Below are 25,875 nucleotides of genomic sequence, written 5' to 3' on the forward strand. Positions count from 1 at the left end.
ACCCCCAACATCCAAAAAGCCGTTTCCATCCCAGTATCATTAGGTGACCGCTAGCTGAATTCATTAATGATCCACGAGTAAGTAATTCTTCCCGTGCTTGACACGTCTTGCTAAAGGATCGTCCGACCCAATTGTTGTCGGCAATACCTTATGAGCTTAACAGGGATATCATCCTGATCTCTAACCCCTACCCTTAGTGTCTTCCAACCAAAACTCCACGGACACTGGCCTAAGATCCCAAACTTCGCCAAATATCTCTCTTGATTCCAAATGTTGCTCGCCAGCCTGCGAACAGGAGATCCAAGATCTCAAAACACAAGTCACCGAAGCCTGGAAGCAGCGAATGGACCTGCATCAAGAGAACCAGCGCCTTCAAACCTGTCTCGATCTTCGGAACGAATCGATTGTTGCCCTTCGACAAAAGAACAGATCACTAAAGCTGTCTTTTAAAGCTTCAGGAAAGGCAGTTGTAAGGAACCCCTCCGGAAACAGCTCGCCGGCTGACCAATTTGAACGATACAAGTTCGAGGACGAGGGGTCTGCTATTGTAAATTCTCTCTGCCTTAAATTAAAACCGAGTTACTTCTCAGACCCGGAGCCGGTTACAAACCCTAGCGAATATGCCAACATCTCTAAGTCAACCATCATAGGGGGCGCGGGAAGACGCGAAGACAAGCGTGGGTTGAAGAAGAAAGGAGAGGGGAAAGGGAAAAAAGGAAAGAAGAGAAAGGGGGACGAGGGTACTAAGGGAGATTCACCGGGATTCAATACCTCCATCTCAAGCGACCAATAGAAAGACTCCTTCGTCATGGAGATATCGGACCTTGAGGATAATGCCCAGATCAACGAAAAACCTCTGTTGGAAAAGAGAGCATCCTCCCAAAGTGGTAAGCCCACCTTGAAAGGGCAGGGATCTGCTGTACAACCATTGGCCAGTGAATCAGAACAACACACGGAATCCAACACGCCGATCTCTTTAGGTGTAGGGAAGAAGAGGCGTAGTGGAGAAGAAAGGGAGGATGGGGAAGGAGGCGTGATGGCACCATCCCGTGAGAAAAGAAAGAAGACAAAGGGAGGTACGTTGAAAACAAAGTGAGAGTGTGATATTGCCTTTGGGCAAGGGACACTGTCTAATGTTTTCTCTCTTTTTAACATGGCGCGCTGTTTCCGCATTGGTGCCTTGTAATCGAAGTAAAAAAAATGTCCAAGATTTGTCTTGTACTTTTTACTGAGACCTGCACCACCTCAATTTATCTTCACAAATATTTATTTTAAGTGATTATCAGTTCGTTTCAAATCTACCGCTTTTTTAAAACTCAGTCTTTCCAAGTGAGAATGTCTCCGAGAGGAGTACGCAATTATCAAGCATTTCTATCGAGCTGCAGCTGCGGTAAGTTAGAATTCTCGAGTTGAAACTACCTCAAAGCCCTTGACCCATAATCTGTCTGTACGCGAGCCAGATTGATGATTTCAATTTCATAAATATTGACTAGATACAGCCTATATAGCTGATTGCCTCCTTGCTAACCACAATTCATAGTCTTTTATCCATCCCTTCATCTTCTCAATATGTTTATGGAGTTGTCGAGATTTAGTTACATAACACTTCGTTTGAATCTTGCCCTAATGAATTCTATTTTAATAGTAACCTTGCTCTTGCTCCCCGATCTCATCTGGCATCTTCTCTTTGCCAGAATTGTCTTTAAGGGCATCCTTGACATCATCAGTAACTTTCTCTTCCTTAATATCCTTAATATCTTCCTCGGGATACTCTTCTCCCCCGAGTGCAGCTTTGATTTCCTCCTTAGTAGGCTCCTTAGACGGCTCGGGCTCGGGTGTAGGCTTATTAGCATCATCATTCTCGTCGTCTTTGTCGTCAACTTCCTCAGTGCCATCGGGTTCTGGTGCCTCTGTGGAAACGCCAGAACTCTCGACAGTAACTGTTGTATACTGAATTTCGACTGTCGTCTTTGGTGGTGGTTTGATAACTTGAGTGAGAGTGAGAACAGTGTTCTTAGTGATCTTAGAAACTTGAGTTTGACCGCCCTTGATTATCGTGACGAATTTGTTCTTGGTGACAGTGACCGGCTTGGGAGGGGCAATTGTTGGTTGGACGGCTTTGACCACAGTAACCTTAACAGGTTTAACAGATACAACGGGTTTGACCGGTTTGACTGGTTTAACTGATTTGACTACCTTAGGCTTTGGTCGGATCTGTTGAACAGGGATACATCCTCCGAAGGGACCGTTCCTATATTCCACTAATTAGCAAGTTTTAATACCAGATCTGAGAATCATTTATATATACTTGGCGCTGTTTTCACATCTGACGAGGCAAATGTCGGTAACCTCATTCTTAGATCCAGTTTTTCCTTTACAGTCCAAATCGTTTGGCATATCGACCGTGAACCAACATGTCTTCTGTACTCCCGGCCAATTAAAGGAATGTGCATCACCAGGACAATTCTTTCGGACATTCAACTTGCGCGCCCACTGCCTTCCATTCGCCAGATAGTCGATTTTGCACTGAAAGGCTCCGCCTCCATCAAGATTGATTTGGAATGCGAGTATGCTAAGCGATCCACCACGTGTAACCTTTGGTATACCAGTTTTAAGTTTGGTCCTACCAGTCGCAAGGTCCGTTCTTGTATTCTTCTTCCATTCATTCCATGCCAAACCAGCGATGCCTGCGGGGATGTCAATATACCCTTTATGAGGAGTGGCTTGACTAAATAGCCATGTCCTTTTGTCATCAGAGACATCAAACCATTTAGACTTCTCGTGCTTTTGATAGTACCAAGCGGTGTGCTGGAGGGTAGTACCGCAGGTGTTTATCAGATATGTGGCGGTACCAGGGTGGTGGACAACTTTGTTGGCAAAGACGGTGACATCACGCTGCTGTGGGTAGAGGTAACCGCCATTACGCGGGGTGGCTGCGTCAAAGCCTAAAGCGTATCCGCGGACGGCTTTATTGGCATTTCCATAGGCATCGACCAAGACGACGTGCGCTGACGCAATATCTGCGATAGTCACAAAAGCGACGGTAGTCGCGGTGAAAAGAGTGGAAATGTGCATCTTAAAAGAATGTCTTGGGATCTCGAAAATGTAGAAAATGAATGAATAAATGAATAATTTGATTTGGAAGAAGAAAAGGCAGATGAATGAGTGTAGAGTAGGATAGATCCTACTGGATAAAGAGGAATCGCTGGTCGGTACGCTGGTGATGACTGGGGAGGAAAGGGAGAGTCTATGGGCTATCAGAGGGGTTTTATACCACCGAAATGCAAATAGGGCACTCCGTCTATATGTGATTTTTAAGATATATCTAAGTACACCATTTGCAGTAACTGTTGATAAACTTGCTTGCGAAGGTTAGATATTTCGAAGGCGGTGACCAAAAACCGCTGCCTCGAGCCGGAAATCATGTAAGCAAGCCACCCCAAATGTTGGCTTACTTTAGATAGAAAATGCAATTGATCGAACTGGGTTTTGGGAGAAGCCTTTGTCGAAAACTCAGATCGCTACAAGCCCAATCGAATATGAATTCAGTCACGACACCACCGCTTATACCATCCGAATTTCCCTAAGCCAGGTTCCCCTCCTTACTCGAGAATGGACTTGAAGTAAGTCACCGCATCAACCGAAGAAATATATACAGGGTCCGGATTCACCCCACAATCGTCATGGTCTCTCGGTTACACCTGAATCTCAAAACAGAAATCTGCATTCGAATTCTACACCTAATCTGAAGGGTTAAGCGATGGAAACCTGTTAACTATATCCGCGGCCGTAATTGGGTAAATTAATTTAATCCGACTAATCTGTCATTACTCTGATGTAGGTGTATAGTCTCGGTGCCAAAGACTGCGCCAGTATGTCATGGGTAGGCCTCCGGTTGGAAATTGGTAGAGGAATTGCTTATTTAGATTAGATATATTGGTTCGGGTCGAATATTGACCCAGAAGGTATCCCGAGACTTAGTTGGGATTGATATCATGATCCCTTAAAGTCGAACCCGGGCAACCCTCGCCCTTGACACCATGACCGATGGTAGTACTGATATTATTAGCGTATGTATAAAGGATTGATATGATATCGCATGGCCAAGCGAATAATGGACCCTTTCTTTTGCCTGACCCCGCTTGCATGCATATTTGCCGAATCCAGATTTTTAGCGATACTAGTGCTGGCACCGAAGAACCGTCACTTTCGGGACACCTGGATATATCTTATCGCGAAGCGCTTCTGTTCCACATTCTTCTAGGCATTGTCGTTCTCTTTAGGGGCGAAAGGAATACAGGAATGTCCAGCCGGCCAGCACCCATAGCATGCGTAGGCTTACACGTAAGCGAATAAGCCTGAGGACACTAAGGGCTGCACGCCAGAACTACAGATTCCTTAAGCCTAGCTGCATTAGCTGTACGACCCCAAGATCCAAAGCGTTCGGATCAATATTCCCGAAATCATTTCTCGGATATATCGATATGACATTCACAATATCCGGCCACTCGGCCTTCTCGACCTCGTTCCCTATAGTAAAAAACTTTATTTTCATTGTACTTAGTGTGGTTGGTGACTTAGTCCAGTGTATTTGTGTAACGTTCCACAGTAGTCTATCGTATCCGAGCATATTGCATTTCTTGATCAAGAACGAATATCATAACCAGAATCAGAATTCTTAAGCGATTATCATAATAACATTTTGCATACTATGATAATTAGCCTCGACCTTTATAGCCATAACTGTTAAATAAGCTTATATGAGGATCTAATGAACTAGTTAGATGTATCGATAGGGCGTAAACGGTACGCGAGGTTACACAATCATAACCGGTCTTGAACCTAAGCCAAGCTAGCCCAAGGTTACACCATCAACTCGTCTACCAGCTATCTATTGCCCAAGATAAGATCATCTGGCCTTAATCAAATACGGTTCTGAATTTAGGGAAAAGGGAAGCGAATGAGGACTGCGAATCCGTAGCCTGATGAAGTAACAAAAGCGCAAACCTCGGCGGTTGGATTCGTTTCGCCGGGTCCGAATGTACTAGGGGAACACAAGTGGACGAAAAGAAGGGCTTGCGGCAGCTGGCAGAGCAAGTTCACCAGTTGGTTGGCGGTCTGTGATGCTTCTGACCAAGCCTTGACTAACCTAACGTAGCTAACTCCGCCGTAAGCTAGCGAGGTCTTAACTGGGGTCTACCGGTATACTTTTAAGTCGGACCTTGAATCCTGGTCGTAGATACCAAAATCCTTTCGGTTCCGTGATTCCAAACCGAACTGTTATCCAGTCCCCGCATGCATATGGAGCTCTCGATACAGAATAATTGGTCTTTATACTCGTCACTAGACTTTCTCACGACTTAACTTATCCCGATTTTGTCCCACGCCACGTAAGGCCTGTGTTGTGTCGGGGCCATTATGCAGCTTGGGCAATGATCTAGCCGCCCAAGTCGGCGGGTTTGGTCCCAGGGAGATTTGGCAAAATTACAAAACCTGACCGCAGTATCGATAGGTCTGACTGAAGGTCTCTACCGGGAGTGGGGACCTTTGTCTATCTGTAATTTCTTTTCATCACGAAAGTTCTTATATATAGTTATCCGGTCTATTACTTCTGGAAGCCGGTGTTGAATAAAAATAGATGTAACTGAAAAATTTAAATGCATCAGAACCTCAGGTACTTACATATTTGGCTATCGTAACAGGATACTCGAATAATTCGATACGGAGTAGAGTATTTGGATATTCTAAGCAGTTGGATTAGTTGTAGCCTTGTTGCCTGAAGTTTGCTATTTAGCCAGAGGTATGATCAGTGACAGTTGGGGACTCGGCGCCCTGGAAACTATTTATGAAAACAAGTCCAAGCAAATATTATAGCGTTAGTCGAAGCCTCGTTACGCTTAAGGATAAAGGTTTAAAGGCTGCGATTAACTGAATTACTTTTGGCCAAATTTTATGAGTCTCTTGCCAATGAACGACATGCATTGCATTTTTGGTAGATATACCCGGTTGAGAGGAAAGAAGAGTAAAAAAAAGGTAAAAAGTCAAAAAATATATATATAGATAGCGTTAAAAGCATATGTTGACATTCAGTTATAAAACAAGAGTAACAAATCGGTTCATTCTGAAATTTGAAGCATAGGGTTGATAGCCGCCCACGAGTCTCCTTGTCAAGCTCCAACTCCACATTTAGAGATCGCTACATATTAGATAAGTAATACTCATGAGCTTTATTAAACTAGGATAGGAACTCTTCCTAAGCTCAGGCGTGACACCTGCGGAGTCTTTGAACGACCTCTTCCTCGAACTTTAACTGCATCGCGACATTGTCTCTCGCTTGTGAGGTTGAATTGGCTAACTCTTCAAATCCACTGAGGCATGCCTGGACCGCGGCCTGGTATTCCTCACCTATCGTGTGGCCCAACATAACCAGTCGCTTTTGCACTAAATAGCCTCGCATTTCATGGTATCGGTTTGAAACTGAAGTGTTTCTCCGCCGAGAGCTTTCTCCAGATCCTACTCCTTTCACCAGAGTCGACAGACTCTCCCACATGCCGACCTCTAGCAAGACTAGCCCCAAGCTGTAGTAGTCATAATGCAAACGGTATGGTGGGTGTGGGAAACTTGTTTGCGCATAATCTGGGTGGTAGTACTGGGTCACCTGTTCGTAACGGGTTTGCCCGAGTGTGAAGGCTTGGATATCATCCTCTCTACTACGATTGAACCCGATTAAATAGGAGTCTGTAAGCCAGGTAGATGCGACTGTGCTTTCAGCTTCTTTTGGATCGATCAACAAAAGAACGTTGGACGCTGAGATGCTTTTGTGTAGCCAGCCGACTTTATGAAACCCTGACAACGATACCGCAAGCGACAAAGCGAGTTTGAAGCGGGATCCAAGGGATGGACGCTCTCGGAAGTTCCGCGTCTTGTGAATGACGGCGGCTAGACTTCTTGGTATTGAGACCGATTGATCTGGGAGATCGAAGACAAGGCCAAAAGCACCATCGCTACCTTTGTGCAAGTAGTTGGAACAATGAAGGATCCGAAAGTCTGGCGGAGTTTCAATTGAGTTTAGGAGAACTGCCAGAGATTTGATCCTTAAAAGTAGCTTTTCGAAGAGATTTGTATCGACAATGCTATACCGAATCCATTCGATTAGAACTTTTCTCTTCGGTGCAGCTGCGCTTTCAACTGAGGCATATAGGTGATTTTCAAACGGAGAACCTTCCCGGATAGAATCGGGGCTAATTTCAAGGCCATCTTTTGTGAGTCCTGAAGGTTGCGCTGTGGCTAATACTGACATCCGCTTGATCCGAGCTAGAGTTGCGATTTTGATATTAACATTTTCGGCTGCTTCAGCAGTCTCGAGCAATGTATCCAGATTTTCAGTGCGAATCATTTCGATTTCCCAATGTGCGCTCGCTTTCATAGCTACCTCCAAAGGCAGGGTATCATATAATTTGTCACCAAGAGAGCGGAGGGGCGCGAAAAGGGGTGAGCAGGAATCTTCGCATCGTTCAATTGTGGCCTCAAGCTCTTCCTGGATCTCTGCCAGGCACTTGTACATCTCAACCAAAGGCATTGTTTCGGGGAGGCTAGAAGTTACTAATTCGCCCTGGCCTTCTGGATCGAACCCAAGAACGAATCCCCAGCTTTTGATTCGCATGTATTCGGAGTAGGCCTCAAAGGAATCCTTGAGCTTTTCCATACCCTGGAGACTCTTGTAAAGCCCCCAAACTGAGAAATATAGCGCTTGAATGGTGGTTTTTTGCAGATCAATAGTTATTTCTTTTGCAGTTGGACGCGACTTTTGGTCGAGTGTCGTCATTCTTTTAATTAAGTTCACCATATCTCGACTAAACCCGTCTGCTCCATTCTGAACTTCGGGGCTTAGCAGCCAGTCGTCGAAGTTCTGGTTACGTTGTCCAATTCCTTTATGAAAAGCGGACACCTTTTGGCTTTTAATCAGGACCTTACGTCGCTCTCGGAAGGTTCTCACTCCAGTTGGACCCATCTTCATGTAGGTCAGGATTTCTGAAATGATACAGCCGAACGACCATACATCGCTAGACCGATCAATGGCCTTTTTCGCGAAATCTTTTTCAGGGTCAGTACACTCCGGTGCAAAATAGTCGCTTCCTCCACCCGCGAATAACTGCTGATCGTTGTCGGCAGAAAGTCTCGAGAGTCCAAAGTCGGCAAGTATAAACTTGGAACCTTGGACGAGGATGTTTTGAGGTTTGAGGTCGTAGTGACAACCCATCAGCTTTATATCGAATCTTTCAACTGTGTAGTCATGTACTCGCTCAATAGCCGAAGATAGCTCGCAGAGGGCAATCAAAAAGGTTTCATTGCGTCGCAGTGAGGGGTAATGTTCCCGGTTGCCACGAAGAAGTTTACCAAGGTCGCCATCTTCTATGAGCGGGAACACGAGGTTGTGTTTTCCACGATATGTATATGAGGTAACTAGTTGAATGATATTGGGATGCTTGAGTTCATTCAAGATGCTGAGATTTCTGAGCTCTTTGGCGTAGTCACTCCCCGTAGATGCGCTATCAGACCTAGAACCAGCTGCAAGTTGAGATTCCACACGTGGGGGTGCGGATCTGAACTCCTTACGCACTATTTGTTGGTTCTAAAGCTCGCTCTCGTCAGAAATGTCCTGCGCTTTCAGAAGGGGTCGTCATATGAGCCAACCTTATTTTCTGGGAACAAAACAGTCCGTTGATGATGCTCATGAAGCTTGATTTTATATACCACTCCGAACCCACCGCGGCCTAGTTTCTCATTAAGAACGAACGGTAACCTGACGTCGGATGGCAGTTCTCGGTGAACCACATTCTTCGACCAAACTGGCGACACGAATTCCCATTGCTTCTCGTAAAATTCGGCCGCAATCTCGGGGATGATTGTATCAAGATCTTCTCTGCTGAAGGGAAGTTTTTCGTCGTATTTCCCTTGGAAGATATCCCGCCCCATAAACCTGGCGATAAGATGTTCTTTACTGCCTAACAAAATCAAGATAGCAAAAATTCGCCTTGCGTGTGATTTAACCCAAGCTGCTACATCACCCTTCTGAGAAAATTCCATGTCGGCTTCCTTGATACCATATACTGCATCATCGATCCTTTCTGGGGTGAACACCTTTCGGAATGATTGAAAAGGCATGAATTTACGTTCTTCTCCAGCATCGCCATCCTCACACTTACACAGAAGCGTATCTAGCTCTTGGCGTAAGCTATCCATCCTGTGATCGAAAGTAATAAACCACAATCCTGAATCCTCGGAGCTATGTCGGATCCTGTTCCTTGAAACCTAGAATAAAGAGAACCGTTGTATAAATCTTCGCTTCTTTTTTTTTGTTGTGAGTATATTTTAATTTTTAACTTTTAGAACCCAAGATTGTGTTCTAAGCTCTAGTCTTATCAACAAGAAGAAAATGGAAAAGAGACGGACTTTAGTCCGAAAGGTAAATGGGACGAGAATAACTATGGCAGGAGTGATAATTTGACGAACACCACGTGTCTCCCGCGGCCTCGTTAGTCGTAACAGGTTCTTTCAATAGTATCGATTTGTTCCTATACCCATATGAGGATTAACAACCTTGGTCTGATTTATAATTAATATTGTCTATCAATCTAGTGTTTGACTTACCTTCGTAAGTTGTGCGTTTGGATTGAGTAACTCGATAACGAGGATCTCGTCGTCAACCTACCGCCCTCTATTGGTCAGTATCCGCCAATCGATATAGCACGCGGCGCAGGATGTTTCCTTCCTCAAGGAGGAAAAGAGAAAGCCTTGCAAGGAAGCCTTGGTCGAATAGCCTTGTACTATCCTTGTTTCAAATAAGGCCATGATACCGGAATGACTACTAGCATATCTTATATCCATATTCCATCTAGTTCGATAAGGTGTGTACCTACAGTCTCCCAGGTAAAATTACCGTCCCCAAACCACCTTTTTAGTAAATTGACGAGATGATCAGCTTGAAGGTATCTGGCGGAGAGCTTTTGGCGGTATATAGGCATTTTAAAGCTACTATAAACGGTGTTTTGGATTTAAATGGACAGAGATTCCAGCGTGATAGCGGGGTTATTCAACCCAAGTGTATCGAAATAGTTTTTGTTGCTGTCGCTTTGAGTATTCTAAATCTTGGAGAAAACGGGATCTTCGAGGAGGGGCGTACCAAATGTATGCAGAAGATATCTAGATATTCTGGGAGTCTTGCGGTATGGCAATGCGTCCGTTGAATGATTGTTAGATAACCTCCAGAGGATATCGACCTCTTTAGTATCCTCGGAAGGATATGGAGTTGATCCTGCGGGGCAAATAGCAGTTCCAGCGGGGTACATGCGCTTAAGAAAATTACAGTATCTTCCCGCTGTTGTACTATCATTGTCTCGGTACCGGAACTCCAAGGTGAGGGTTTTTTTGTGCAGCATGCACGTACGCCAGGTCACTAGCCTTTCGTGGCAGGGTGCATGCAGTGTCCGTGAACCGTTTTGATCTATCCAATCAGTGAGTACGTTTGACAAAGCTGCGAGTCACTCTCTTCGGGAGCTGAAATACGAACATCCTGAAGTCCTAAGGCTTCGCATTGAATCGACCTTCCTGGTTCACAAACCTCCTGATCTAAATCTTGCAATTCCATTAACCCTAAGTTAGAGTGTAGCACGCGCTCAAAACGCCGCATCATAGTATAGAAATGGGAAAGTTCGAAGAAATATTGTCAGACAGCTGGACACCCAGGGACGCCCACCAAAGACTGTTCCGGAGACATGCCTCGGACCTCTTCGATGAAAGTGACACAGATGTCGAATGCCTCCGCGTCCTTCCTAATCACCAACACCTCCAGCAACACAAAATTAACGACTCGTCTTTACAAGAGCTGAGGGGAATATTAGAGGTATTTAGTTGTGATAAATGTTATCCATCGATGGGAGTGATATCAGGACTAAGCCAGCCATGCATTTATCATATTTAGGAAAACCAAGTCCAGGCGAACGAAATATTTTAGTAAGTATTAAAGCGTCTTGGCGCTGGGTACTTCCCGCTTCCCGCTCCCTCTCCTCTAACGTTAGCTAACGGTCCGTTCCCGTAGTATAATACGGCAAAAGAATACGCTAAGCCGCCTGAAAATCTCGGAACAAGGGCTTCGATTAATCATCGATGCCCATAATCTATCCACACGTTTTCTTAGAGTTGTAACGTCGTTCGGATGGAGACGTAACGACGAGCATCGAGCTTGGGATGGCTATTATACATCCCCAACAAGACCGAGGCCACCACCTCGTAATTCAAGTGACTCATCTGGTATAGAAATTCAATAGCAATCGATACTTCGTCTTAACTTGCGATACTAACATTGGAGTCTTTATCCGTAATTCTAGAGTTATCATACGTTGTGAGGTATATTGAAAGGCGTACCGATAAACCTTCACAGAATCCCTGGTCGGTGCGGCAAGTAGGTATATGTCAACAAAGAACGGTCTGTAATAACAAGGAACATTCGATATGGGTTTTACTACAACCTTCAAAATATGTTTATGAAGAACTCAAAGACACACTTGAGAGAAGGCTTCAAAATCATAACACAACACCATCGGTTGAGGATTCATGCTCGCTTCATTTGGATATTCTTGAGTCGCTAGCAAGCAGCTGGGCGGAGTACGTCGAATGGTCTTGGGGGGAGGTTGAAAGCCAAGTAAGATAATAAACTCGATTGAAAGTATAACGGGTCTTAATTTGGTATCCTTAGGATGATAAAGCGACACTACCGGGTCTTCGTTTCCCGACGGAGAAAGATCTAGAGGATCTTTTTGAGGCCGCCCAAAAGGTGCAGCGCGTACGTCGAAGATTACTTCGGGCACTTTCAGTGTTAGACTCGAATTATGCTTTGGCAGATGGGATTGCTGCTCATTTCCCCGATATACTCACTACGAGAATCGCGAATTATAAAGCGGAGATTCAGTCACACCGACGAAATATTCTCCTTATGACTGAGCATCTCAAAGAAACTTCTTATTTGGTTTGTAGGCCCTTAATCAGCGGTCGGTTTATTTATCTACTACCGAAAACGCATTTATAACGCTTATACTAAGAGGATATAATCTTGACATCTAGTTATTTAACATTCTCAGCTTCCGTAATGACAAGTTCTCTTTAGAGGGTAACCAGGCAATGCAGCAGAGTTTAAGTTTGATGGGTACTATTGCACAACAAGGCAGACAGGACTCAACTACCTTGAAATTGTTAAGCATGATTGCCACACTATATCTTCCGGCATCACTTGTAGCGGTATGGATGATCCAATTCGTCTTTATGAATCCTTAAGGATTAGAATAGATGTTAGAAAGTATATGCTAACTTTGTTGATGTATCGAAGACAATTTTTAGTTCCAACTTAATTGAATTGAAGAGCGATGAAAATGGCGGCGACCGATTTCATGTAGTCTCGCAATTCTGGTTATATATTCTGGTGGCGATCGCTCTCACCGTCTTGACTTTTATATGTGGTGCATTTGTCCTAAGAAAAAAGATACTCGAGGATATCCGGAAATATCGCACGAAGTTGAAAAAAAAGATGTCCGGCTCGGAACCAGAAAAGGTTGGTAGGATAGAGGAGGTATAGAGGCCAATACCAGATGCTTTGAATTTTGAATATTTTAGCGGGCGAGATATCTTCACATACGTTTACACCAACCATTGTATCAAAATTTCTGTATTCTAGTATATCATTTCTATAGGAACGGGCTTTGATCAGAGCTGACATCAATTAAAATCGGGAAATATTTCGCCGCGAAAGCTAGCGCTGACGTATGCTTGCTGCCCAGAAGGTGCAAACAGTGCAGAGGTGGTAAATAATTCTTGCGGATCGGTCAGCCTAAGATTCTGTTTCTAGAAGTACGGCTACCTCGCTGGACGGCACTATGTACCTTGGTTCATCTCATCTACAATGTCTCTTGCTTCCAAGATCACTCGGCCCGTTCAACCGGTTTGGCGTCCGCTAGCGTGTTAACAGGGGTTGCTAGGGGTCTTCGGTCGAAAAACTGTCTGGGCGAAAGCTTATTTTTCCGGAACATACCGACCGCCAACCCTGAGATAATCAAACAGGAGTAGCAAATAGTTTCGACAATGTGGGGAAGATCTATTTATTGATATTTTATACCGATTCCAAGGTACAGTTAGGCAGAAAATGGCGACATGGCGGGTACGTTCACCACGGTACAAGTTAAGCCGACGCTTAAGATTTCTCCGACACATGGATCTCCCGATGTAACTTAGAACGGAATCTCGATGTTTCAATGGTGGAATTAACTTTTCTCGAAAATCCCGCTGGAAAATATCCATAGAGGAGTTCACGAAAAAGGGGCCCGAGAGAATCACGAAACCTCGAAAATCCATCATGAAATTAACCCGTCACAATGAGCGACTTTGGGTGTATATATTCAGGAAGATGTCTCAACAATCAATAAATTCAGCAGGCAGCGCTTCATCCAGAAATAACTACTATTGCGATTAAATTATATATTACAGAGTAGATATACACTTTATATCAAAATGAAATTCACTTCTATATTCTTCACGGCCGCCTTGACGGCGACCTCCCTCGGTAACCCCCTGCCAGAAGATGACCACCACATGGCCCAAAAGCGCGCCACATCCTGCACCATCAGCGCTTACTCTTCAGTCTCTTCGGCAAAGTCCGCTTGTACTTCTATCACCCTTTCAAACATTGCCGTTCCCGCTGGCCAAACCCTTGATCTTACAGGTCTGAAGAGTGGACAAGTCATTACTTTTGCCGGGCGTACTACATTTGGGTACAAAGAATGGGAAGGTCCGCTTGTTTCTGTCTCTGGTACAGGTGTCAAGATTATTGGCGCTTCTGGATCCGTACTTGACGGGGAGGGTGCAAGGTGGTGGGATGGTGTAAGTTAATAAATTCCGCCCAAACGCAGACAGACGAGCGTAGCCAAAATACATGACTAATATAAATAATCGTTTAAATATGCAGAAAGGTGGAAATGGCGGCAAGACTAAGCCAAAGTTCTTTGCAGCGCATAGCTTGAAGTCTTCGAGCATCGCCAGTGTTACCATCAAGGATGCCCCAGTCCAGGTTTTCAGTTTTAGCTCTGCGACGTCTGTGACCGTTACAAAGCCAACCATCGATAATAAAAATGGAGATACTAATTCCCTTGGACACGTATGATCCCCTTGCTCCTACCACGTATACCATCAGTGCGCTAATCAACCTTTGAATATTATAGAACACAGATGCTTTTGACATTGGCAACAGCGACCACATCACCATCGACGGCGCTACAGTCTATAACCAAGATGACTGCCTTGCCATAAACTCTGGTACTAATATAATCTTCACAAATGGCTACTGTTCCGGAGGCCATGGTCTCTCAATCGGTTCCGTCGGTGGCCGTTCAAACAACGTCGTTGACACCGTCACAATCTCAAACTCTCAAATCGTAAACTCCGATAACGGTGTTCGCGTAAAAACCGTCTCCGGCGCCACTGGAAGCGTCACCGGTGTTACATACTCCAACGTCAAACTTAGCGGGATCAAGAAATACGGTATTGTTATCCAACAGGATTATGAGAATGGATCGCCAACCGGGACACCAACCAATGGCGTCAAGATTGACAAGTTGAAGTTGACTGGCGTTACTGGAACGGTTGCCAGCTCTGCTACTAATGTCTATATCCTTTGTGGGAGTGGGTCGTGCACTAATTGGACCTGGAGTGGGGTTAGTGTTACTGGTGGCAAGACTTCCGCGAAATGTACCAATGTGCCCAGCGTTGCTAAATGCTAGATGCATACCGAATATGCCAAATTTAGCCGGGTTACGTAAACGGATTTCTACGTACAGGTACGGTTTGTCAAGCTGCGAGCCAACTTGCCTTGGCTCGCGATGATACTTTGCAGTTGCGATACCTTTTCCGTTAGTTTTAGTTAATATTTATTTTAAATTTTCTTATTTTGCAAGTGGGGCAGCTCTAGGCCTCGAGACTAAGTGCAGTGTATATATGTGCAGAAAGCCCAGCAAGATTCCAACCATTAATCAAAGATTCCCGCTCAAACTCACGGTGTTTACCTATAGGGTCGTGTCAAAGTATGATTTTACGTATCTAATTATAAGTTAGTTTATAAACATTCTTAGGTTAGTGGCTAACTAGTACTTGGATACTACTGATATATTGTGACGAAATTCATGGATTCATGATAGTTTTAAACTTTGCAGTTTACGATATATATTTCAGCCAGTTCGGTGTCCTCCGTACAATTTTTAAATTTTTATAGACCAGCCCTATAGCGTGGTTAGTCTCAGGATAATATGAGTTACTGGCATTATAGTCATAACGTATGGAGGAACAAAAGGTTTGCGCAATTGCTAGCGCATACATGCATCATCTCACTATTTTATTAATATTAATATATATCTTCTGTTCGAAGTTTCTAGACGAAGAGAAAGTATCAAGGGTTTTCATGTATGAATTGTATAATTTTTCAAATTTAGTAATCCTATTGCTGGTTCCCCGACGGAACCAAAAGCTGGTGACTGAACTTGTCGTTTCAGCAATTCATGATATCGATTCTAACGACACCAATTCGATCGAATTGAATCGAGTTGACGACATTAGTGAAGCTGAGAAAATCCAACAACAACACACGTGGCATCGTTTGCAACGTGTGATGGCAAAATTGGAAGTAGGAACCGTGATCTGTTAGAGATCTCCTATTGATCTTTACCTATCTACTTATATATTGCAAGATTCCTCCGGTCTCTCTTCCTTCCCCACTCATCATCCGTTCTATCATGATCATCACTATTCGAAAACCGTGATCATCACTATTCGAGCTTAGAAGCAACAATCTTTTATTACTACATTGCTGTATCCTTGACTTTATCAGCTCACACTCCCAACATATCACGATACTAGTTCAAACTGTCAAGAATTCGGTTCTAGGCGGTGCTTGATTCGACTCTAGCTACTGTTCGCAATTTGGCTTGTCAGATACCTGCTATACAAATTCCTGGCGCTATGTCCTTTTAAGATTTTCGTCTCGAATGAGGGTTTACATTGTGCCCTCAAGGCATTATGAGTGGTTCGCCAAACCATGAGGGCAAGCTGGACAGGAAGAGTGGAGACCGAGTATTCAATGAGCCAGCCTCAAGCCGCCCGAGTTTACATTCATTGCTTAATGTTTTACAAACCCTCCAAAGGTGCAAAAGCAAAAGTCTTCGAAAAGACAACATCAAAAACACAGTCAGTCTTAACGAAATACCATCGCTGCCCAAGAAACCAAAGGACGCACATCTCGAGATCTTGAACGCACTGGCGTTGATCTTCGTTACAGCAAAATCTGGAGACGCCGCCGCGGTGGCAACAATAGTTAACCCTTCAGATCTAGAACTTATTTTAGCCAAAAACACCATTCTCACCGACAAAGACCGGGAGTATATTGACGAACTGACAGAAATTGTTAGAGAGACCACTCGGGAACCTCACAAAACTCAAACCACCAGGAAGGTCTTCCCCCGTATACTTATTGGGTGTCGAGACAAAATTATAGCCCGGATGATGAAGGTACAAGCCGAAATCCGATCAAATCTGAGGCATATCAGTCAGAATTGCCGCAATGATCTAGAAAGATTCCCGAATGGTGAAAAGTATAGGGAACTCATACAAGACAAGATGCTTCAAAGCTGTTTCAACCTCCGTGACTTACCTTTAGACAAATTACCCCCATTGACGAAAGTTCTGCCCCAAATGCTGGAGGGACTACTGGACTTCTCTCAGAACTGTGAAATCAAGAACCTGCGAACGGTGGTGTGGGTAGGGTATTGCTTAGGAAGTGATACCCTTGTCGACCTTGTTGGCCCTGCGCTTGTCCGCGGGCTTAAAAAGCTGGGTGACTATTATCTATCTGCACGACTTATACTCTATTATGCGAGTAAACCGGCCTATAAGTCTAGAATTGAAGGGATGAAGATTATTGTAGGCCAGCCCTTGAATTTTGGATCAGATCATGAAAACAACTAACTTAAGTCAAGGACACCCTTCAATACTGTGACCCGATCGAAGATAGAAAGTTTAAACCTCGTTTGAGGCCAGTAGATTCTAGATCTCAGTCACCGTCTCCCTCCAACCCCCAACCGGCTATTCGACAACGTGACTATTCTACCCATAATAGAGGTTATGTCGTAGAAAAAAAAGAAGCCCTGCCGGTAAGTAAAGAGATCCAGGTAACATTATAGAAAATTATCAACTAACTCCGAACTCAGATCACTGTTTTGGGCACCTTGAACGCAGTTGCCGGGGAAATCGGAGTTTTCCCAATCACCTGTAGTAATATCGTCGCATCTTATCCAGAATTTGTGGACAACCCTTGGTATTTTGGAGAAGGCGACCTGAGCGTGCACTATCAATGCAGATTGGCTCATTTTCTTACTAAAAGATTTCCCAATAATCCAAATTTTGAAATTGGTGTCAGCAAATCCTGTTGTTGGACTTGCGATAAGTGGCTACATGCGTACACATCCGAGCTGGGGGCTACTTCCTCCCGCCTTACCACATTCCACGAAAGTGGGATACGCGACAAAGTCTACAGAAACTGGCTTTCCCCGGGATCGGCCCGCTCGGATTCTTCAACGTATGATGAAGTCTTTCAGCGGGTTAAATATGAGCTGTATGCGATAAAGCGTAGGGCTCGGAGTGACTCGCCGGAATCAGCAATTTTCGTCGGGGATGGGACCGAAGACGGAGGCGAACTTGATGAGATCATTCCTATAAAGCTCAGTGATGATTGGCCCTAAAACCTTTCAGACGTTAGAGCAGCCTTCGAAGTATCAGATCAGATTGTAGCAGACTCTAGGCTGGCTTCCAAAGGCTATTTGAACTTTCGAATTTCGTCAGACTTCCAGGGATGTTGGTCCACATGTTCAAGCGGCTTTGGTACCATCTTAGAAGTTATAAGCGATTATCTAATTTTTTTTTTTTTTGCTCGCGCAGAATTTCGTATATAATTATAATTATAGCATTCTGATATGAACAAAATCGGTAGTCGAATTGTCACTTGAACTGCTGATATATTTTAACTTATCCGTGTAGTTTGGGACTAGAATCCATGGAAACTAATCTCCTAAAAGGGCTGACTTAATAGTATATTTTTCCTTTTCCTGCAAACACTGCGCATGTGTACCGCATAATATTTGACTTGCGTCCCTCATTTTGTTGATTCAATCCAGCCAGCTTGGTGATCCCAAATTGGATACTACCTCGAGAAACCTTAAACTTTAAACCTCCACAACAAAAATGCACCTGTCACCCAACGAAGTTGAAACACAGCTAGGGAACCTTCAAAACCCCAGTTTTGTGACCTTTTTGAGGTCGTGGTGTTCCTGTTGTGGACTAATTCTCCGATAGCAAACACGATAGGTAACCGCTAACATGTATACACGCATGAAAATCCTCCCCATAATCGTCGTATGTAACTGATACCTGATATATTCCCTGTATGCATGATATCAAGCTATCACGGAGGCGCATCATGCGCAGAGATCGCAACAGCCAAATTGGGTTTCTGATAATATACCTTGGTATACTACACCCAAGACGAGAAAAATCTATACTGATGGTTTAAGCAACTAGGGCCTAATCGACTAAGACCAGATCGGGTCCCTTCATGAATACGGATCCATGCAACGTTGAGACTTCTTTGCGAGTTCTATCCCAAAAACCTTAAAATAGCTACTATACTAGTGCTATATGCAGCTTTAGCTCTCGATATGGTATAAGAGCTTTCAAATCCCCAAATCCAAAATATCTATTCACCGCACACATTGACATGCACTGAGATACAAACTGTCGCCTTGATCTATCCACTCTTTTACTACATAGTCACTCATTTGAATTCTTCTTTTATGCTCTACCTACGGCCATTATATATATATAATATCGGGCATTCGCAATATACATTCCAGGTCTTACAAGACCAGGATTTCCATTTGTGATAGGTTCGACGTTGACTGCTTACGACAGAAATAAGACGCAATGATGCATCTTAAGGCCATGCAGATCACCATTCCATCATTAGCCCTACTACTCACTGGAGTAACCGCTCTTCCGCAACATCGGGACTTTCAAATCCTTCAAATTCGAAATGAATCACTCGCAAATGTATCTACGAACTCCAATGGTGATCCTCTAGGTTGGAACATCAAAGCTCTCTCCGCTCTTCCCAAAATTGACTCCGCACGTGCTCAACTTTCCATTTTAAAATCTGCCTATCCATCCCACGGAATCTTTATAGTTCACGATGAACCTCGTCTAGTCCCTACATCAAACGTTCTCTTCAGCCGTAAAGTCAATTCTCTCGATCCCGGTATCATCTGGGATAGCACATATCTCTGGAATACATATGTTGTTTCATCCGGAAGCTTCACATTCAAAAAGCTCTATAATCAAGACTTTCTTCTCGGTGGCCGGTTTTATCAATACCAAGATGAAATTACGTTTCTTCCGGTTGCGAAGCAGAACACTGTTGTCAATACTACATCTTGGATGGCAAATATTGATGGTAGTTTGTTGGTATCTGGGTTTACTATTCCTGGAACCCATGATTCAGCAGCTCAGACCTCGAGAGTCTCTTGGCTACCTGAACTGGGAGGTACACAGTATAGTTATATCCCAGATCAACTCACCAAGGGAATCCGATTTTTCGATTTAAGAGTTGGGTCAGCTTCCGATCCCCTCAAACTCCGACACGGAATGCTAGAACTCGAAGGTAGAGCGGGAGATGTCTTCAAGGACTTCCAAGACTTCTTAGCCGCACATCCTAGTGAAACGGTTCTCTGCTCTATAAAATGGGATTACGACGGCTCAGGTCAACCATCAGATTTCGAATCTATTTTGGAGTCTCTTTTCAACGACGGAAACCACGGAAATTGGTACACTTCTACAACTCTCCCAAAACTCGACGACGCCCGTGGGAAGATCGTCTTGCTCAGAAGATACAGTGGAAACTTGGGGTTTTATATGGATGTCTCGAATAACACCCCAGACCATACAGATTCTACTGGCCAATTCCGTGTTCAAGATCTTTACAGCCCCTCCACCCTTCCAAATGGTACACCAAATTATAACAGAAAATGGAACGTTGTCGAGAGCTTCCTTAATAGCCACCAATCCTTCAACTCTTCCCAGTTAAGTCTTAATTTCCTGTCCGCGGTAAATATCGAAGGCATTAATGTGATATACAAGCCGGCGGTCTGGGCAAATGAGATTAATGCAAGAATGCAGACTTGGTTGGACACTATTGAAAGCCAAACAGCCAACTTGGGAATTGTGGCTATGGATTTTCCGGACGTACCTGGTGGTGATTGGTCTTTTAGCATTAAGCAAATGATGGCGGAGAGTGGACAGACATTGCTCCATGTCTCGGGACAAGTAAAGCTTATTGAGAGGTTGATTTTGACGAACTTCGCTTGATGATTCCTCTTTGTTTACAGAGTTGGCGTAGGTACATAGTGTATTGGAACAGGCTATTGGTTGTCTTTTGGAGCGTTTTATAAGCATATATATATATAATTTTACATAGTATAATAGACTTTCACTCATATCAAAACCTTCTCTGAGATGAAGGAGCTCTCCACCTTGTAATTTTCGTGCCTAAATAGCCCTTGAAGCTAGACCACCTCCATTAATGCGTCCAGACTGTGGGATCCCATTGTGTACAAGGCTCATATTTCCCGGTATCCAGTCTCTTAACTTCCTCTTCTGTCAAGTTGAAATCAAAAACATCTGCATTCTCCGTGATTCGATCGTTCTTCTCTGATTTTGGCAACGGCACGAACCCCTATATCAAACAAAAGACCTCTAGTTAGCATTGACACCTCCTTAATAGCTATGAAAAGTTTACTGCTTACCATCTGCAAACTCCACCGAACCAAAATCTGTGCCTCCGTCTTCCCCGTCCTCTCAACGATCTCCTTCAACAAGGGATCGCCCCACTTTTGTCCCCTCACAAGTGGACTATAAGCCTGAATTACAATACCAAACTCTTCACAAAACGCCCTGACATCATGTCGACTCAACCAAGGGTGTATCTCTCCCTGCCATACCTCTATCTTCCCACCGGGCCGTCCTTCGCTCTCTTCATGTGTTATAAACTCGTGCAACTCCCGTAAATGCCTAACGCCATAGTTACTCACTCCCAAATGCTTTATCTCCCCTCTCTGCTGAGCTTCCACCATCGCCTTCCAGGCACCGTTACGCTCTTCCAGCGTGCCAGAAGGTGCATGGATAAGGTATAAATCAATATACCCAAGCCCATCATCCTCCGTCCTCGGGGTATCAAACACCGGATCCTTAGGCCAACCACTAGAATCCACACCATTAGGTCTTGTAGCCGGAAGATTCAATCTAGGATCATCTAATGCCAAGGGATTTCTAAAATGCGAAAGACTCTGAGCAATAGCATTCGTCGCGGCTTTATAGCCCTTTAGATGGGGAGCAAATTTAGTAGAGATGAACAACGAGGACCGTGGAATCGTAGGGTTGAGAGTGAGAAACTGAGTAGAAGCTGCAATGACGCCATGCTCATTACGGTAAACACCTGCGGTATCGATATGACGGTACCCGGTTTGTAGAGCGTGAAGTGTGGTTGCGGCGGTTTTGGAGGCGGGGCTTCCGGTGACCACCATTTCGTTAGGAATTCATTTCTCCCAAATAGAATATAAGGGGAAGGAATACCATTGATAAACCTTGATTTTAGTGGGTAGGATTAGCGATTCTACTTTGATATAGACGCACGGAGTATGGATAGTAGTACATACACCATATCCAAGCTGTGGTATCGACCCTTTACCGCCGCCTAAAGGAAGGCGGCGGGCAATGCTAAACACCTTCGACATATCGTCTGTCATAAGTCTTAATGATGTCTCCAAAAGCTTTTATGATTCAAAAGTTGCAATTTCAAAGAGATATACACCAGAATGATGCGGGAGGCTTTGGAGGACCGAGCAGATGCAGGGTGGAGGTGCCGTTTAGATCTTGCGGAATTGAATCAAAGCGTTGTATTTTTTGTGTTGTCTTTGTGAATTCAATTCCTCGAATTCGGCTCGTATCGAATCCAGCCTCGAATATTGTGAATCAACAGTTGATACTTAACAATGATTCCTAGATATCGCCAAATTTGATAGAAATGAATCGAATTTGAGTTAAAGATGTTAAGAGATATCAAGTTCTCGTGAAGGGTAAGAAAGGTTGGTCACAGAATAATCATTCTTAGTCAAATCCGCTATTTCATTAATTGATCCGTTATTAACCCATTAGACAAAGAAAAAGGAGATAAAAGAAACCCAATTGTGTAGGCGCCTCTGCAACGAGCCACTGCGGCTCCCAAGCAGCCCAAAAGCCAGTGACAGAAAGGATTTACAAGTGTTCTCATAGAATACATGTTTGTATCCTCCACCGGTAAACGTGTAACGTAACAGGAAGACACTGACGCAAAAGAAAAGAAAAGAGAATAGTGTAAAGCCAATCGGAATCAATCAGAAACGCAACCCAGGTTTTTAATAAGCCTCATAACAGAATAAAAAAAGGCCGAAGCTGGGCCATTCTCGTTCGTTCAACTCAGAGTATAATCATAAGACCAGCAACAGCAATAGCCAAGGAAATTGGGACACCGACGAAAGCATGGTTAGAATATCCTCCTGCGGTCGGAGTTATCCATGTGCTAGTAGTCCTAGTTCTATTAATGGTGAATGCTGTTGCGGTACCATTGAAGGTTGTCGGGATAACCCTTTCGTAGGTGACAGTAGTCGAAGAGTATCTTGGCTTTGGAGAGGGGTCCAAGGTAATAATCTTTCCACCAGTGTATGTATATTTGGGACTCGGAGGGATTGGTTGCTTGGGTTCTGGAGGTAAGTCCTCATCAGCTGGGGTTGGGAAGACTATGATTGTTGACGACGAGGCGATGACGGTTTGATATGGTTGAGATGCATGAGTGGGGGAACTAATCGGGTAAGACTCAGTAAGAACTGCTCCACCTTCAGTCGTCTTCTCAGCAAATATAGTGGCCGGCAAAACGGAACGGCTGAACGTAGTGGAAGAAAAGGCAGGTCCCCGGTTGATGATAGTGAACAATGGAGTGAAGTTCTTCTCGGCACCGGACTGGATTTCAATGGAATAATCGGTTCCGGCTTCCAAGTTAGAAGGAACATTCCAATTAAAGACGCCAGTATTTGGGATCCCAGCTATAAAACAATGAAAATAAGTCAGATCAATGTTCAAAAGCTCGAAATATTTAGAGGACTGTAACATACCGGCCAAGGCGCCAATTGTCTTCAGGCTGTTTGGAGTACCACGAACGAGAACCAAGTTAACAATACCACCATCGAGATTAATCCAACGAACTTGAAAACCAGTCCCGGCAGTAACTATATCACCAGCGAGTGGAGCCGTGAAAGTGTTACTCTCGTAATTTGCCAAGACAAAGGAAGGGCTAACCAGAACAGAGAATAAAGTGAGAAGGAGGGTAGTGAGGTTCATCTTGAGAGGGATTTAATCAACCAAAAGGATTTTATATAACAAATAACTTGGTATAGAGGCAGAATTAGTCTATAAGAGGTTGCTAATCGTTTTTGAAAGATGGATCGAAAGGGTAGTGAAGAAGATGATAAGGGAGGAGATGTTGAGGGAGGAAGAAGGAGCAATGAATAAGGATCGATCAGAAAAGAGACAAGAAGAGGTGGAGCAAAGGGAGAAGGAGATATAGCCGTATTTATGGACGACTTCTGGACGGGATTGTAGGTTGATATAAATACTCTATTTTCGAGACCACGGTTCGCCGGCGGTCACCACGGGGAAGATGCAGATCATGATATCACTAAATGGACCGCTATTAAATCCTAATTCAGTAAGATGTGACTTCAACATGCGGCCGCATTTTCTTGGGTGCGTGTGACAGGAACATTGAGTTTTAGATAAGTGTCCGGGTCATTGTATCTATATACCTAGAGTACCCAGCACCTGGATAGGTAGTGACCCAAATCCAAACGAATCAATTCCACATACGTACCTACATCGGCCTTTCATATTTTTATATTTTAGATTTTGAGTTTAAAGAACATTTAAACTTTCGTCATTATTAATACCAGTATTGTGGAATTCATGCCTGGTTTTATTAAGCTTTCAAGTCATGATACGTATCCGATAATTCTAATCTCGAACTCACTTATGCATGATATACTTAATATTCGAAGCCCAAATTTACTAGTTTTAGCACAATACCGCAAAATAAATTACTAAATTAATAAATAACGAAATCAAAAATAAAAACAGTAAAAAATAACCCAAATGTCCAAAATTTGGATTAGGTCCTTTAAATTCTTGTCATCCCCCTCTTTGTAGGATCGAGCATCCCTATATGGCCATACGATTTGGGATCGTGCTGGTGTGGTAGACTGTGTCGGCCAACGTGGCTGACCGATGTTAATATTACAATATTGGCTTGAAAACAGAATCCCGGAAGGAATATTGTTGCATTACAACCCTACACGTACAAAAAAGATTTTTATAGTATATAGTACATGAATTCGAGAATCCGGGTATCCGAACATGACGAGGATCATTGTCTACTTGTCCCTTCATATGTAACCCCCTATAAAAGTTTAGATGAATATAAATATAAATATGAGAATGTATGGCACATATATACACCTAGCTAATAAGCTGATAGAGTATCTCGGAGATTTAACGTATATATGTATATATATATGTACATACTTAAGTATATATTAAAGAAGGGATAAGCTCAGGGGTTCCGCAATTGTCGACTCGTCAGAATTGGAACTCATTGGCAGTTGGTGGTTACTTTGAAGGGCCAATTCAATTAATACATTTTGGCACGCTCACAGGCTCATACGTTTCTCTTACAAGCTTGTAGGAGTCTATGATTTCTTTTAGTCTTATTTTATCATTATATAGTCCAGATCTCTGAGGTTGGTTATGCTACAGCCAGCGCGAGGGTACACATGCAAGAGATAGGAATGTGACCCACAGTAAAAATCTACACAAATTGCTTTCTACCCTTTCCAAGCACAAAAGAACTATCGTATTATTATGCATATTATTCTTAAGTTTCTATTCTTAGTTTAGGGTTCAGCCATTTTCTTTTTCCAACCTTGATTAATATATCGATATCGAAATATCTACACAGTGCTGCTCAGACAGGGACCCTTCACTTCACGCCCTAAATTCTGAGGGAACTGGACAAAGAAGTTTTAAAAGATAGATGCCTCAAGAAATATAAAATCAAAGCTACTCCCAAGTCCAATTTCCTAGATCATTTTATCTAAATAATTTAATTTTCGTAGGACATATAAATCATGGTCTAGACGGCGGTGTGTTGTTCATGTGGTTTGGGTCCTACGGTTTTCCAAGAAAAATTCAAACGCGTCACAAGTGCCAACCGATCCTCCTCTTCCCGCCCATCTCCCATCAACCACCTTTCATCAACTGCCTTTCATCCTATTTTCAGTTCACCCACTAATCCTACTTTATCGAAAGACATCATCAATCTGATAATTTTCTGAAGCCGTGCTTCTCCCGTACTTTTCTTTAATTGATGTAAGTATCTTTGAGCAACGTGAGGCGAGGTGGTGCAGTGAGTTGGCAACCTCTGTTATCATTCCACCCCTTTCAGACAATGTCATTCCAACCTTCCGTATTTCCAACCAGAACTATCAAAGTATCTCCTAAAACTAACTAACTATCTCATCGTGTACTTGAAGCTCCATCGTCTAGTTTCTCTTGACATACATTACTTTCCTTCAAGGAAATCTCATAAGCTAGGACAAA

At 43.6% G+C, this 25,875-nt stretch overlaps 8 protein-coding genes across 8 annotated transcripts; 4 read left to right on the forward strand and 4 right to left on the reverse strand.

Moving 5' to 3' along the window:
• Nucleotides 1-343: 343 nt before the first annotated feature.
• Nucleotides 344-793, forward strand: AOL_s00007g319 (uncharacterized protein; the record flags this gene model as incomplete). The annotated part of the gene is made up of 1 exon (XM_011120220.1): nucleotides 344-793. One exon carries the CDS (start codon nucleotides 344-346, stop codon nucleotides 791-793), a length of 450 nt encoding a protein of 149 aa, XP_011118522.1.
• Nucleotides 794-1,638: 845 nt separating this feature from the next.
• Nucleotides 1,639-3,075, reverse strand: AOL_s00007g320 (uncharacterized protein; the record flags this gene model as incomplete). The annotated part of the gene is made up of 2 exons (XM_011120221.1): nucleotides 1,639-2,251; nucleotides 2,309-3,075. 2 exons carry the CDS (start codon nucleotides 3,073-3,075, stop codon nucleotides 1,639-1,641), a joined length of 1,380 nt encoding a protein of 459 aa, XP_011118523.1.
• A 3,184-nt stretch (nucleotides 3,076-6,259) lies between these two features.
• AOL_s00007g321 (uncharacterized protein) lies at nucleotides 6,260-9,243 on the reverse strand (the record flags this gene model as incomplete). The annotated part of the gene is made up of 2 exons (XM_011120222.1): nucleotides 6,260-8,632; nucleotides 8,695-9,243. The coding sequence occupies 2 exons, from the start codon at nucleotides 9,241-9,243 to the stop codon at nucleotides 6,260-6,262; spliced, it is 2,922 nt and encodes a 973-aa protein (XP_011118524.1).
• Nucleotides 9,244-13,557: 4,314 nt separating this feature from the next.
• Nucleotides 13,558-14,822, forward strand: AOL_s00007g322 (uncharacterized protein; the record flags this gene model as incomplete). The annotated part of the gene is made up of 3 exons (XM_011120223.1): nucleotides 13,558-13,926; nucleotides 14,012-14,200; nucleotides 14,265-14,822. The coding sequence occupies 3 exons, from the start codon at nucleotides 13,558-13,560 to the stop codon at nucleotides 14,820-14,822; spliced, it is 1,116 nt and encodes a 371-aa protein (XP_011118525.1).
• Nucleotides 14,823-16,110: 1,288 nt separating this feature from the next.
• Nucleotides 16,111-17,828, forward strand: AOL_s00007g323 (uncharacterized protein; the record flags this gene model as incomplete). The annotated part of the gene is made up of 3 exons (XM_011120224.1): nucleotides 16,111-17,010; nucleotides 17,067-17,240; nucleotides 17,298-17,828. The coding sequence occupies 3 exons, from the start codon at nucleotides 16,111-16,113 to the stop codon at nucleotides 17,826-17,828; spliced, it is 1,605 nt and encodes a 534-aa protein (XP_011118526.1).
• A 1,237-nt stretch (nucleotides 17,829-19,065) lies between these two features.
• AOL_s00007g324 (uncharacterized protein) lies at nucleotides 19,066-20,502 on the forward strand (the record flags this gene model as incomplete). Its single annotated transcript, XM_011120225.1, has 1 exon — nucleotides 19,066-20,502. One exon carries the CDS (start codon nucleotides 19,066-19,068, stop codon nucleotides 20,500-20,502), a length of 1,437 nt encoding a protein of 478 aa, XP_011118527.1.
• A 211-nt stretch (nucleotides 20,503-20,713) lies between these two features.
• AOL_s00007g325 (uncharacterized protein) lies at nucleotides 20,714-21,716 on the reverse strand (the record flags this gene model as incomplete). Its single annotated transcript, XM_011120226.1, has 2 exons — nucleotides 20,714-20,869; nucleotides 20,940-21,716. The coding sequence occupies 2 exons, from the start codon at nucleotides 21,714-21,716 to the stop codon at nucleotides 20,714-20,716; spliced, it is 933 nt and encodes a 310-aa protein (XP_011118528.1).
• Nucleotides 21,717-22,647: 931 nt separating this feature from the next.
• Nucleotides 22,648-23,565, reverse strand: AOL_s00007g326 (uncharacterized protein; the record flags this gene model as incomplete). The annotated part of the gene is made up of 2 exons (XM_011120227.1): nucleotides 22,648-23,270; nucleotides 23,340-23,565. The coding sequence occupies 2 exons, from the start codon at nucleotides 23,563-23,565 to the stop codon at nucleotides 22,648-22,650; spliced, it is 849 nt and encodes a 282-aa protein (XP_011118529.1).
• Nucleotides 23,566-25,875: the final 2,310 nt, after the last annotated feature.

Source organism: Orbilia oligospora (assembly GCF_000225545.1).
Source record: "Orbilia oligospora ATCC 24927 unplaced genomic scaffold scaffold00007, whole genome shotgun sequence".
In the NCBI taxonomy this organism is placed as follows: Eukaryota; Fungi; Ascomycota; class Orbiliomycetes; order Orbiliales; family Orbiliaceae; genus Orbilia; species Orbilia oligospora.